The sequence below is a fragment of the Aulonocara stuartgranti genome (genome assembly GCF_965226115.1).
Source record: "Aulonocara stuartgranti genome assembly, chromosome: 8".
In the NCBI taxonomy this organism is placed as follows: Eukaryota; Metazoa; Chordata; class Actinopteri; order Cichliformes; family Cichlidae; genus Aulonocara; species Aulonocara stuartgranti.
Genome location: NC_138959.1, coordinates 6,814,078 through 6,827,061, shown reverse-complemented (window position 1 = coordinate 6,827,061; position 12,984 = coordinate 6,814,078). Strand labels below are relative to the sequence as shown.

General features: G+C 38.9%; 1 protein-coding gene across 1 annotated transcript in view; it reads left to right on the top strand.

Moving 5' to 3' along the window:
* sema4gb (sema domain, immunoglobulin domain (Ig), transmembrane domain (TM) and short cytoplasmic domain, (semaphorin) 4Gb) overlaps positions 1–12,984 on the top strand; it is a 65,301-nt gene that overhangs the window by 35,966 nt on the left and 16,351 nt on the right. The window contains exons 7-11 of the mRNA XM_082543282.1: positions 1,226–1,339; positions 2,534–2,688; positions 7,154–7,329; positions 11,677–11,815; positions 11,906–12,128. Coding sequence (XP_082399408.1) covers positions 1,226–1,339; positions 2,534–2,688; positions 7,154–7,329; positions 11,677–11,815; positions 11,906–12,128 — 807 coding nt within the window. The remainder of the gene's footprint in view (positions 1–1,225; positions 1,340–2,533; positions 2,689–7,153; positions 7,330–11,676; positions 11,816–11,905; positions 12,129–12,984) is intronic.

Genomic DNA, 12,984 nt, shown 5'->3' with positions numbered 1-12,984 from the left:
CCTGGCTCCACACTAAATTGGGTTATACATTGGTTTATCTGTCTCCATCTGCACTTGTGGACACCTGAGAATCACCTCAACTTAACTTGGAAGTGTTTGGACACAGAAAAAAAAATCACCAGCTGGAGGGAGAACGGATGTTCAAGCCCAGAACCATTTTGCTGTGAGGGGACAATGCAAACCTCTGTAACAGCATGTTGCTGATATGCATATACACAGCATATTACATAATTTTTTATATAACTTGAATACTTAGTAGAACTCTAAAATCTAAGAATGAATGCAGTTTCCTTCCAGCAGTTCTCTGTGCCTCCAGTCTTTTTTGTGATTTTTTGCCTCATAATCCTGTTGCTGTCCTCGTAGTCATTTCCATTTATGACTTTTTGAAGTAGTTTCGGATTTGACATTTTGCTTGCCCTTTGCCAGAATGATTTGCTTTGCTGTCTCATCAACACATCAGCAAATGACCTTGACTTTTTGGATTAAAGCTTTGGAATCTGGACTTTCACAGTAATTTCCTGTATCCTGCATTTAGGTCCTCTTTCACAGTCTGTCACCTGATTCTGCACTTTAAAATCCATAAGAGAAGTTATGGAAAATATTTTATATTGTTTATCATGCTGATGTCATAGTTTTGAATGAAACTCAAATCCATTTTCAAATACTTTGTTAGAACTGTGCTACTGTGAGGTTATAATTAGGCCCAGCAGTGTTTTTAAAACTTCTAACGTCATCATACTAAGGGTCTGTGAAGACTCATCAAATCACAGTGGACCCAGAAGGGCAAGGGGAACTTGTGGGATTTGTTTCAAATGCAAGCAAGGTCACAATTACGTGATTTTTACCAACTCAAACAGCTTAAGTCTTTAATTAGTTTTGCTGGAAATGTGAATGCTCCCTCATGTATAATTGCTTGACAACCATCATGAACATTTTTAAGGATTACAGCAAGCGTTAACTGTGCAAAAGTGCACCCTGATTTTTGGATTAGATCACACTTTTAGATGTAGCATAGATAATCAAACACTGTCTTTATTAGACAGTTTAAGCATACTAAATTTTGTCTAATTATCGTTACAAATACACAAGTCATAGGTCATACTGTTTCCACTTCCTCTGCAGTCCACTGAATGCTTTCATTTACATGTGATTAAACTTTGATATCTCAATATCTTTCTTTTTTAATCCATTTGCCACCAATTCATGCTTTTAATCTTTTAATTAGATGGTGAGATGTTCACAGCCTCTCAGTACGAGTTTCGCAGCTCTCCAGATATTCGCAGAAACTTTCCATTCCCCACACTCAGGACAGAGGAGGCGCCCACCCGGTGGCTTCTGGGTAAATATAATCATTCATATGTATGTACATAATAGCTGCTGTAAGACGCTAGTTCAAAAAGGATGGTGTCCTTTTTCCAAATATTTCAATTGGGTTTTAAATTGGATTTAACTAAAAGTAGTAGAAAGGCAATATACCAATTGTAATTGTATTGCTTCTTGTGTAGAATTTTTTTTCTCTGGATGGACAGAATAGACGAATAGATGTGATGATAATGTGACATAACTAGCATACAGCAGTATTGTATCTCATCTTCTTGTAACAGCACTTCAATCCATTTTAAACTACCTCACACCCAAACAAGATCTGATATTTTTTTGTAGATATATTTTTTTCTTTGCATAGTAGAGTTTGAACTTGCATTTGTGCATGCAGTGGCAGTTTATGTTCATGTTGTTGTCCCAGAGTCCAACAGACTTTTCTGACTGATATGGTTTTCCGCATATTCAGCTATATTCAGACATTTCACTTTATTTTTTGAGTCTTTTATTGATATTTTATAGTTTACTGATTCCAATATTCATTGCAGTTTCATATTGAGAAACATCATTTTTAAGCTATCAAACTATTTGCCGCATACATTACAGTCGAAACTTCTTCCTCATTTCTATTCTGAATGAGTCAGCCTCTTTTCCTGCTTTAAAAAAACTCCCATCAAGTTAGCAATGAATGTAATTAGTTGTATAATCGCAGTTGTGGCTTTAATTTTGTTTTTTTAGTATTGCATAACTTTTCTTCCTTTTAGTGTTCAAAAATAAAATAAACAATAACAACAATAAAACATTTTATTTATAGTTGCTTTCAAGACACTCAAGGACACCTTACAAGCAATTAAATTGCGAATTGTTTATTTATTATCTGCATTTCATACAGCATTCCTGTGTTTTGGGTAGTGGGGTTGCAGTTCCTCTTTCAGTAGAATATTAATAGACCAAACCTCATTGCTATGTTGCACATTTTTATTACATCAGATGTTTTTTTGTCATAAAAAAACAACAGATTCACTTGTAGAATAAAAATCACAAGGAAAAAAATTGCACCGCATTGCAGCTCTAACTGACTTGGTTGTGGTGGTTCAATCATACTTAAAGGCTCCATCTTTAGTTTCCAAGGAGACACTTTCTAGGCTGCTAATAGGTTTCTTTTTGGACATGTGGATGTGTGCGTGTGATGTGTTTGTGTTTGTGTGCACAGAGGCAAATTTCGTGGGATCTGTGCTGCTGAAGGAGAGCATCAACAGCTCTATCGGTGATGATGACAAGATTTACTTCTTCTTCACTGAGAGAAGCCAGGAGCAGATTGCCTACCCGAGCCAGACCAAGGTGTCCAGGGTCGCCAGAGTGTGCAAGGTCAGAAAGACCAGTTAACCCAAACACTGCTATCTATAATCGCATTAATGCTTTCACTGGGTTTGAAACGGCTTTACAAGTGCCTGCAAGGTCACAGAAAGAAAGGGTTGAAACAAGGGAGGGTAAAAGTTACCAATCATTCAAAGTGAAAAATGGTGGGATTATTGAATGGTTTTTGTCAGTTGCACAGAATGAATGTAAATGGATTTCAGAGGACGTTCTTGTTTCTCAATGAGCTGCCACGCTCCTCTCGCTGTAATATCAATGCTAAATCAGCCAGCAGTTGGTCGTCTCTAATCACAGTTTCTTCACTGACAGAGGTTCTCTCTCTGTGCCACTGTTGCCAGGCAAAGTACAAGTCCACAAACCTCCACCTCCAATGGCAAACCCTCCCCCTTACTTTATTGCCATATCCCCATCTTCAACTCCGCCTTCTCCTGCTCTTCTTCCTCTACTTCCCATCTCACCTCATTTCACTTGCTGTCAGCATTCCCAGTCTAGACAGCATGCCCAGCAACCATTCCTAGAGGTTACTCTTGCTCCTTTTCCTCCCGCTTGTCATTTATTTTAGCCATTCATGGGGGTATAATTACCATCACGGTGTGCTTTTGTAGGCATCAAAAGAGTAAGTCAATGACTCAGCTGGTGAAATGAAGCAGTTGTGTTTCATTTTTTGTGATCCTGTGAAAAGGATTTAAGTGAATGAATGAGAGAACACTAACAGGAAAACCTACTGAGCAGGAAATTTTTCAAAGATTTTGACATGGTGTGAATTCTCTGTTATGTACTTGTAGAGTTTTGTTTCCTTTTTTTAATATATCATTTACTAATGTTCATACTTTCATTATTATTTCTCTTTAGCTTTTTTTTCTCTAAGTTGTGCTTCCTTGTCTCCTCTGTCCTACGTCATCTTAGTTTCAATTCCTAAAATGCAACAGGAGGAGAGAGGACAGAAGGAAAGAAGTGGTTTGCCAGAAGAGCTGTACTTGAGGATGCACAGGTTTATAGAGGAATATGCTGGAAAATATACAGTAAATAATCGCTGAAAGATGATATTATAAAATACAGCAGTAGTTTATTGTTTTGTTTGTGCATAACAAAAGAATTTATGGTGCAGCTGTGCCACACGTCTTTTTGACCTTGTGCTGCTGTTAGTTTTATAATAATGTTTCGAAGCTTATCTTGGGAAGATGTTATTGTGGACACTGACATGAATGCAATGTGGCTTCAAAGAGAAGACAAAAGCCAAAGTAATGGCTCTAAGGGGAATCCAAATTTTTAATCAAAAGAGGAAATAAGCAGCCAGTGAAACACACAATAGAGCACAGTACAACTATAAGGAACTCTGGAACGCTTGATAATCAAGATTATTTGAGTGTACTACAGAGCAAGCTATGTTGAGCATAAAGTCAGAATTTTTTATGTCACAAAATTGGCTGTCTTTTTATGTGGTTAAATCACCATGGTAACATGTGCTGAACGCATAACCTGGTTGGGAGGAGGCTATGGTCAGTTTCAGCTTAAAACAGGTTTTCCGTGAATTTTTAAATTACATTTGTTAAACCTACTATAGATTCTCAGCTGGGTGAATAGAATAGAATAGAATAGAATAGAATAGAATAGAATAATCCTTTAATTGTCCCACAAGGGGAAATTTGGTTGTATCAGCAGCAAAAAACACACATATACAAAAAGAACAGGACACAGAAAACAAACAAAAACATGAATGTGTCATGTATGTCCAAGTTTTTAAGCAATATATTACTGACATCATGAGTTAAGTAAAAACTGTCGTACTTGACTCTACTCTGCTGTTAAGTCTGTTTTGCACTGCTGGAATAGCAGCGTTATTCTTTTGTCTTATTTCCATCAGTATTGCATTTTACTGTTACATCTTTTATGCTCCTTTGTGTTCTTTATAAACATTTATCACCATTTTATTATCAACGCTTTCATCTGATAACGTGTCTGATTGGTGTAGGTGTCACTCATGGGGATCATGTTGTGCTGAAGAGTCAATATGATGTGTGAAACGCTCCTTTTTATGTGAGCGTGCACAGAGCCAGGCAGAAAGCCCAGCTTAACACAGAATGTTGATAACTGCCATTGTCACACCCCTTATCCCTGACTGGGGTTTTAGGATTTGTCAAGCCTGCTAATACAAAGTAAGCATGGCTGTGTTGAACTTCCTTCATGGTTCCCAGGCAAGTTGCAAAGGGGGGTGAGTGCTTAGCAGACTGGACTCAGAAGAGTGATTAGGGAATAAGTAACAGGGATGGAACATACATGCATTTAGGGTAAATGGCATTTATTTGACATTGATGTGTCAAGTTTTAATTGTGTGACAGCAATGGCACAGTTAATGGTGTAGAGAAAATGACTAATAGTGCTTAAAAGTGCCAATTTTTTAATTCATTTTTCATATAGGCTCATAGTCCACATTAAATTCCCTTAATAGAGAGTAATAAATGATCTGGCTCTCTGTGTGTTGGCCCTGTGATGGACTGGCATCACAGCGTCCGGGATGTATGCTGTTTCTCACACCATGAAAGCTGGGAAAAGTTCCAGCCCCCTTTGACTACTAAGTTAGATGAATGGTTGAAAAAATAGAGATAAATGGGTGGATGGGGGGTGAGTGAATGATTACCGGTGTCCATGTAATTTTATTCATACAATACAAACAGCAGCAGCATGAGTTTGTTGCTTTTCAATTATGTATACAGTACACAGATAGTCTGGACACTATTTTCACTGTAAGAGTTCATTGAAAAAAAGCCTCATGTTTTGGATCTTTTAGTATGAAAAACAGGTTGCTAAAGGTTTAAACACCCAGTATTGATTTTCACATCGCTGTCTGCTGTTGGTCTTTTCCCTAAGTGTCTTTGCTGCTTTGCTGAAAAAACACATCATTTTATTTCCATTAAAATGATTCTCAAGGACCTCTGTTGAGGATATTTCTCTCTCTTTTTGTCCTGTTTCCACTGGCATTGAATAATAAAGTTGTAAAATACCCCAATACCCCTGTGTTGCTGCAAGCTTTTGTCCCAAAAGCTCATTAAACAAATGCAGGGAGCTCATTTTTGAGCATTTCTTGCTCTCTTACTTTTCAAACCCATATACACACTCACTGTGTCTTGTCTTCATTCTCACAGCATTCGAAAGTAGTCATTTCTGGAAATAAGGTCTGGGCTCTTCCTCTCCCTTCACCAGCACTGTGGAGTTGTCAGAGCAGTCGAGTGTAATAACTCAGTCTGAACTAGGCCACGGCAGCACATGCAGATGTCGAGTGGTCCCCAGCTCAGCCCCCATGGCGGCCAGGCACCACGCTGGTTGATGGCAGATCCACAGATAGTGACGGCTCTGGCAGTAGCCCCTGGCCTGAAACCACTGACGACTTGCCATTTTTGAGTTGCCTAGCCGGTTGTCCTCTTCTGCTTCTCACTTCCCAGCCAGACAGCTTCTACTTCCTCGCCAGTCATGCCTACTTTAACAAAGAAGAGACATGATGACATGAAAACAAGACCATTGCAAAAAGCAGAAATAGGTGCCAGTTTGACATTATTTAACATTTTTCTTGCTATACATCTCCAGTAAAGAGAATGGTGCTGTAGTTTTAAGTTGTTGTTGTTGTTTTTCTCAGTTGTATTTTGAGAATACACTGCAGCACAGGCTCATCTAGGGTTAATTCCCCCTCTGGTATGCTTGGATTCTTCACTATTACTGCCTTAAATTTACCTCATGACAGCCCAGTGACCCTGACTGTGCGTTGATTGACAGAGACTGTAATCTGCCATTGCATCCCTTTAGCTCTTCCCACAGTAATAACCTGCTATCATCTCTGTAAGAAATGCTTATTTGTTGCTTTCAAGTCTCTACAGATTTCCTTCTGTCAAATGAATGAAATTTAAAGATTGGATTCATCTGTCTGCACTCCTTTTCGTCTCTTCTTTCATTCGTCTTGTGCCATAAATTGAATTGGTATTATTGACAGAACTGCTCCTAAGGTTTTAAGTGTATATCTTATGTTGATTTACTTTGGCTTTCTTGTGTGGGAGGCCAATGCAGGCAGAGGCTTTTGATGAACAACAGATGTCCCCTAAAGCCACAAATAAAGAAAGATGAGAACCTCTAATACAGACAAACAAAGAAAAAATCGAATCCATCTCTTTTTTCATCTTATCTAAATGAGGTGTGCCAAATTACTCTTTTAGGGAGAAAAATGTCTTACAGCCTTACCTCCCACTGCTTCTGAAATGCAATCAGAGAAATGTGCTACACTAGGGACACTGAGTTTGAATACCAACATTCAGCTCCTCCCTATATATTCATTATATCTGCATAATCTCAATTGGATCTAATCTTTTCTTATATAAATGCACTGTTTGTGCATCACCCGCCTCATTAAAATCATTGTGTTGTTTATCTTTACATCAATTAATTCCACCTCTGTCTTCTCTCTCTGCAGACTGACTGGGGAGGCCAGAGGACTTTGCAGAGGAAGTGGACCTCGTTCCTCAAGGCTAGAATGGTGTGCTCAGTCCCAGAGTATGAGCTGCACCTCAATATCCTGCGTGACGTGTTCGTCCTGCAGGAGCGAGACGCTCGCAGCAGCATTTTTTATGGTATCTTTGGTCTGGAATGGTAAGAGCTGATTTTGACTCATTTATGCTCTACAAACATGTAGTTTGGGTTTTTTTGCATGAAAGAATATTGTGATGTATTAGATCAAACTAGAAACTAGTGATTAAGATCATTAATTCATGTATGTATGCTTGTTTCTATAAAAAACAAAACATTTTTTGTAATCTATAAATTAAAACTTCAAGTTATTATCAAATATCAACTTACAAACCCAAACATCTGAGAACATTTGTAGAATTCATGCAAAGATCCAAACTTTGAGAACAATTTTCAGAATATTTCTTGGTATAGCAAGAAGCATCAACTTCCTGAAAATAACTACTGAGAGCCAAACTCAAAGCCCTCAGCACCCATTGCATATGGGCAGCAAACAATTTTATGGCTTTGAACCATAGATGGATGTCTGAGAAGTGAAGTGACGAAGAGTGAAAAATGAATCTGCAAACTTTTTAATGGTTACCAAGGGCGCAGCTTCTCTAAGAAGTCTATGAGAAAATGTCCAGTCTTTGCTGTTAGTGTGGCCTCAGTAGACTGTTTTGTGAGAAGTCTACAGTCTCAGCTGCCCAATTCCAATCCATATTATATGCAACATGGTATTTAATTGGTGCATTATGGTCCCAACATTACTGTAAACTAAAAAAAAGATCATCTGTCACTGTCTTTAGTTTTCTGTCAGATCTTGTATACACCTGGCAATAGCCAGAATATTTAACTTTTCTAATATTTGGTGTGACTGTGTCATTATATCTAATCAATGGTTGAGAAAAGGAACTTACTTAATTTTCCAGTATTTTTAAACCAAGCAAAAGTCTTGAACAAGAAATAGTTTCCCCAGCCTGTTTTTTTTTTGTGTGCGGGGCTGTCACTGACATGTATTAGCTTAATGAGGTACTGTAATTGAGCTGGTCAATAATGCACATAGTTACAACTTTTAATAATCACTCAGTGGGATAAGATGGTCAGATTTAAACATCCTTTGTTTAGGACCATTTCAGGAGCTTGAGTCCAGTGAGCTGAAGCTTTAAAAATAAGGTTAAATGTAATGGAATATAGTGCAGTGTGTGTAGGAGGGGATCCCATAAATCTGAATGCTTATCTGCATTTCTCCTCTCTGAACTCAGTCAAGTAGTTTTAAAGTGGAATGTGCAGCATGTGAAAACAGAATATATCTGCAGTCAAACACTGTTTGCTCAGTGGTTTTCCTTTTTTCAGATGGCTTAATTATACAAACTTTTTTGTTTTCTGTTTATTTTGTTGTTTCTGAGCTACTTAGGTTTTACATTTAAAAAAGGTTTTAATGAATAACCTGCCAGCCTCTGAGTATCACACTAATTTACAATTTAAACACTCATTTAAACATTCAGCTCTGAAAAAAAAAAAATATTTGGAAGCAGAAAGTGAACAGATGTGAGTGTATAAAACTTGGGACTGTGCCAGTGTGTCCGCCTGTGCTTGGATGGCCAAAACTGTGTGGACACTACACTCAATAATGACCATTATCCTGTTACTATAAGAGGTAATGCAGCCTAGCCGAGGGCACAATCTCCTAATCAGACACAAGAGATTTAGTGAGGACCAGGACTCATGTCGTGGGATAAAGTCAAACTCGCACCTTTTGGGATGTTTAAGTTCATTCTAAAGATTTTGCATGAGGTTGTCAGAGCTCTGAGCAAACCATCCAAGTTCTTTTATTCCAAAAGGGGAAAATTATTTCTTTATTGCATTGTGTTGCATCAAGACGTAAAAAACAGAGAAACAAGAATGTGATATTCAGCTGGAAGTAAATGTGATGTTAATTCCTCTTTTGAGAGACCACGAGATCTATTTTATTCAGATGATGAACAAAACGATGTTTCTTCCCCAAACATGTAATTCAGAGATTAACTAATCAACCAATAATCCTTTAACACGACTCAATTAAGTCATTAAATTAAGTAAAACTGCTTGTGGTTTGTGCTTCTCTGTTTGGGGTATTTGCTGCTTTTCCCTGTGTTATGTCGTCGCATACTAAATATTGTTGGATTTTACACTGGCTGTCAGACAAATCCAGCCATTTCAAGATATCTTTTGGTGCTCTGGATCTTTTCTCTACATTCTGACACCGTCAAGATTAGATGATTGATCGTAGAAGTAATTGGCAGATTAACTGATAATGAGAAAAAAGTCATTCTTTCAAATCCTAGGTGAGTTCTTATCAACAGAAAGCCAAGCTGCGGTGAGAGCTGATGTGTGTGTGCGTGGGTGTGTGTGTGAAGATGACGACTGCCAATGGAAAATGTGATGTGATCTGAGTGTGTGTTTATGCTGATATGCAGAGTCATGCTGCATAAAACTGTCCCAGGGGTGTTTAGATTCTGATGGTGAGGATAGCATTGCAATGAGACATCTATTATCTATTTCTCCTTTGCTTCTTTCCATTTTCCCACTGCTGTAGTTTAGTGGATATCAGTGTGTGTCCTCTCATTCACTGCAGGACTGCAGTTCATTCTTTCCGTCTTTCTTGCCCTTCATTTCTTTTGTCTTTTTTTTTCCACTTTTGATCACTTTCTTTCGTTCTTTCTTTATTGCTAACTTCCTTTCTTTTTTGTCTTTTGGTGGCTTTTGGGCCGGCGCAGTGGTCGCCCTATGATAGCTGGAATAGGTTCCATCTGCCTGACAACCCTGAATAGGATAAACAGAAGATTGATGTCTAGTTTCTTTCTTCATTGGTTGCCAGCTTTCTTTCTTTGTTTCTTGTTTCTTGGTTGTTGCTTTCATGTTTTTATCTCTCTGTCTTGATTACTCTAGCCTTCCATCTTTTGTGGTTTGCAGTTTTCTAGGTGTCCTATTTAGTTGTTGGCTTTCTTACTTTTTTCTTTTTTGGTTGCGTTCATTCTGTTCTCTTACGTTCTGTTTTGTCTTTTGTTGCTTTTAATTTCTTTCTTTTGGCCATGTCCACTCTAATACGTTGAAAACGCATCTTTTTCTCTCCGTTTTGGCCTTCCGTCCACACTGAGACATTTTTGGTCAAAGAAAACTGAGCTTTTTGAAAACGCTTTCCAAAGTGGATAGATTTGAAAACGCCATTTCCGCGTCGCAGTGTAAACAGCGAAACCGGAGCCTTTTCGAAAACGGTGACACATTTAAGTCATGTGACCAATTAAACTATGATAGCGGAGGGCATTACACAGCAGTTGTTTTGTTTGCTCTCAATTTTGACTGCCCTATTAAAGATTAATATCAGTTTGTACCTGCTCCAGATAGCTTTTCTTCAAATTCTTTAAGTCTCACTCGCTTTTGCAACATTGTACTTTTGTGTTACTCGCAGCAACAGCTCCACCTCATTGTCAGTCCATTTAAAAAACTCGCGATGCTTTTCCTCAAAATTTTGACGCGACGTGTCGAAGAGCTGGAAAGTAAATAAACGACAGACAGAAATGAGGCTGGTTGATACGCATGCGCAGTACTGGAACGTAAGGGTTTTGTGTGTGGACGCACAACTCTGTGAAAACGCATGAAAACAATAGTGTGGACGCGGAGCATTTTCAGACGTATACGCCATTTTCAAATTTATCCAGGCTAGTGTAGACATTGCCTTTCTTTCTTTCTTTCTTTCTTGCTTTCTTGCTTTCTTGCTTTCTTGCTTTCTTGCTTTCTTGCTTTCTTGCTTTCTTGCTTTCTTTCTTGCTTTCTTTCTTTCTTTGTTATTACACATGTATGAGTAGTAGTCATCACTATGCATCAGACACACATGTGTAAGAATGACTAATCCCCTGAGGTGTACTTCCTGGTAGTTTCAAGACACATTCTGGTCTCAGTTCGCTCTTATTTTCCTCACTTTGATGCTTTTGAAGACTCTGATGACTACACAATGGCCTAAAGAGTGTGACAAAGACATTTTCCATCCATTACTAATCTCACCTTTAGGGCTCAAGGTTAAGGTTTACCATGCAACTAATCAACTAATCACTCATACTGTTGGACAAAGTCTTTTTCTTCTTCTTTTTCCTCACAGCTGCAGGACCAAAACCACAAATAGGTTGTTTTATTTATGACTCACAAGGAGTGGGTATTTTTGCACTGTATGCTAGTGTTGAAAACGCATCCCTCTGGAAGAGATAAAGGGGTAAAATTACACACCTGTCAGTGACGTCACTCCCACATGCCAATGTGAAAAGGAAAAAACCCACCATAATACCCACAGTTTTCATAGAATAAAGAGTCAGCTAGTTAACCTTTTGCCTGTCAGTGAGGCCTGATGATCTGTGATGCTTTTGAAATTCAATCCAGCCGTTTTTCAACTTTGAGTCATTAATCCTGAGTGTGTCCCCTGGACATGTCTTTGGGGTGTTGGGGATTGTGTTACAGGAAGAATATCAAAGCGTCTGCTATCTGCCAGTACGCCTTCTCAGATGTGCAGAAGGTTTTCGAAGGGCCGTACATGGAGGTGCAAGACTCAAAATGGAGGGAGTACACAGGAAAAGTCCCAGATCCAAGACCCGGCTCTGTAAGTTTTAAAGCATTAACCTTCTCTCCACCATCATCAGCGATTGTTATGTTCTGTATTTTTAGTCATTTTTTCTGTCTGTATCTTCAGTGTATAACAGATCTGCACAGGTCCCAGAACATCAACTCGTCTCGAGATCTCCCAGACAATGTCCTCACCTTCGCCAGAAGGCACCCGCTGATGGCCAAACAGGTGCACCCAATAGGTGTGCGCCCCCTCATGTTCAAAAGAAGTGTCAACTATGTCAAGATAGCAGTGCACAAAGAGCCGGCACTGGATGGAAATATTTACACTGTTCTGTTTTTGGGAACTGGTGAGTTTCATACAAGAAATCCAATGAAATGACCAAATAAACACCATATCTGCATTTAGCAGTGCCATGAAATAACAATACACCGCATTCCAAATTATTATGCAAATTGTGTTTAAGTGTCATAAAGATGAAATAAGTTGTTTTTCAATTAAACCCATGGATGGAATAAAGATAAAGATAAAGGCCCCAGGGCAGCTGTGGCTACAACTGTAGCTTGCCTTCACCAGTGTATGAATGTGAAAGTGAATGAATAGTGGTATTGTAAAGCGCTTTGAGGGGTCCGGAAAAGCACTATATAAATGCAATCCATTATTATTATTATTATTATGAAGGTTTCCGCCAGACAAATACATCAGATTAAGAGAGCAGCTGCTAAAAGGCCATTACAAAGCAGCAAACACATATTTGAAGCTGCTGGTGCCTGTGGAGCCCGGCGAACATCAAGGTGTAGGATCCTCCATAGATTTGCAGTTGTGCATAAACCTTCTATTCGGCCATCCCTAACCAATGCTCACAAGCAGAAACGGCTGTGGTGGGCCCAGAACTCATGAAGACTAATTTTCAAACAGTCTTGTTCACTGATGGATGCAGTGGTGGATGGTTGGTGGACGGCCACCATATCCCAACAAGGCTGCATCGTCAGCAAGGAGGTGGTGGAGTCATGTTTTGAGCCAGTATGTGGAGTTTCTGACTGACCGCTTTCTTCCATGGTAGAAAGAGAAGAACTGTGCCTTCTGCAACACAACCATCTTCATGCAAGACAATGCACCATCTCATGCTACAAGGAATACCTCTGCATCATTGGCTGCTATCTGTGTAAAAGGAGAGGAACTCATGGTGAAATAGTGGTGGAACT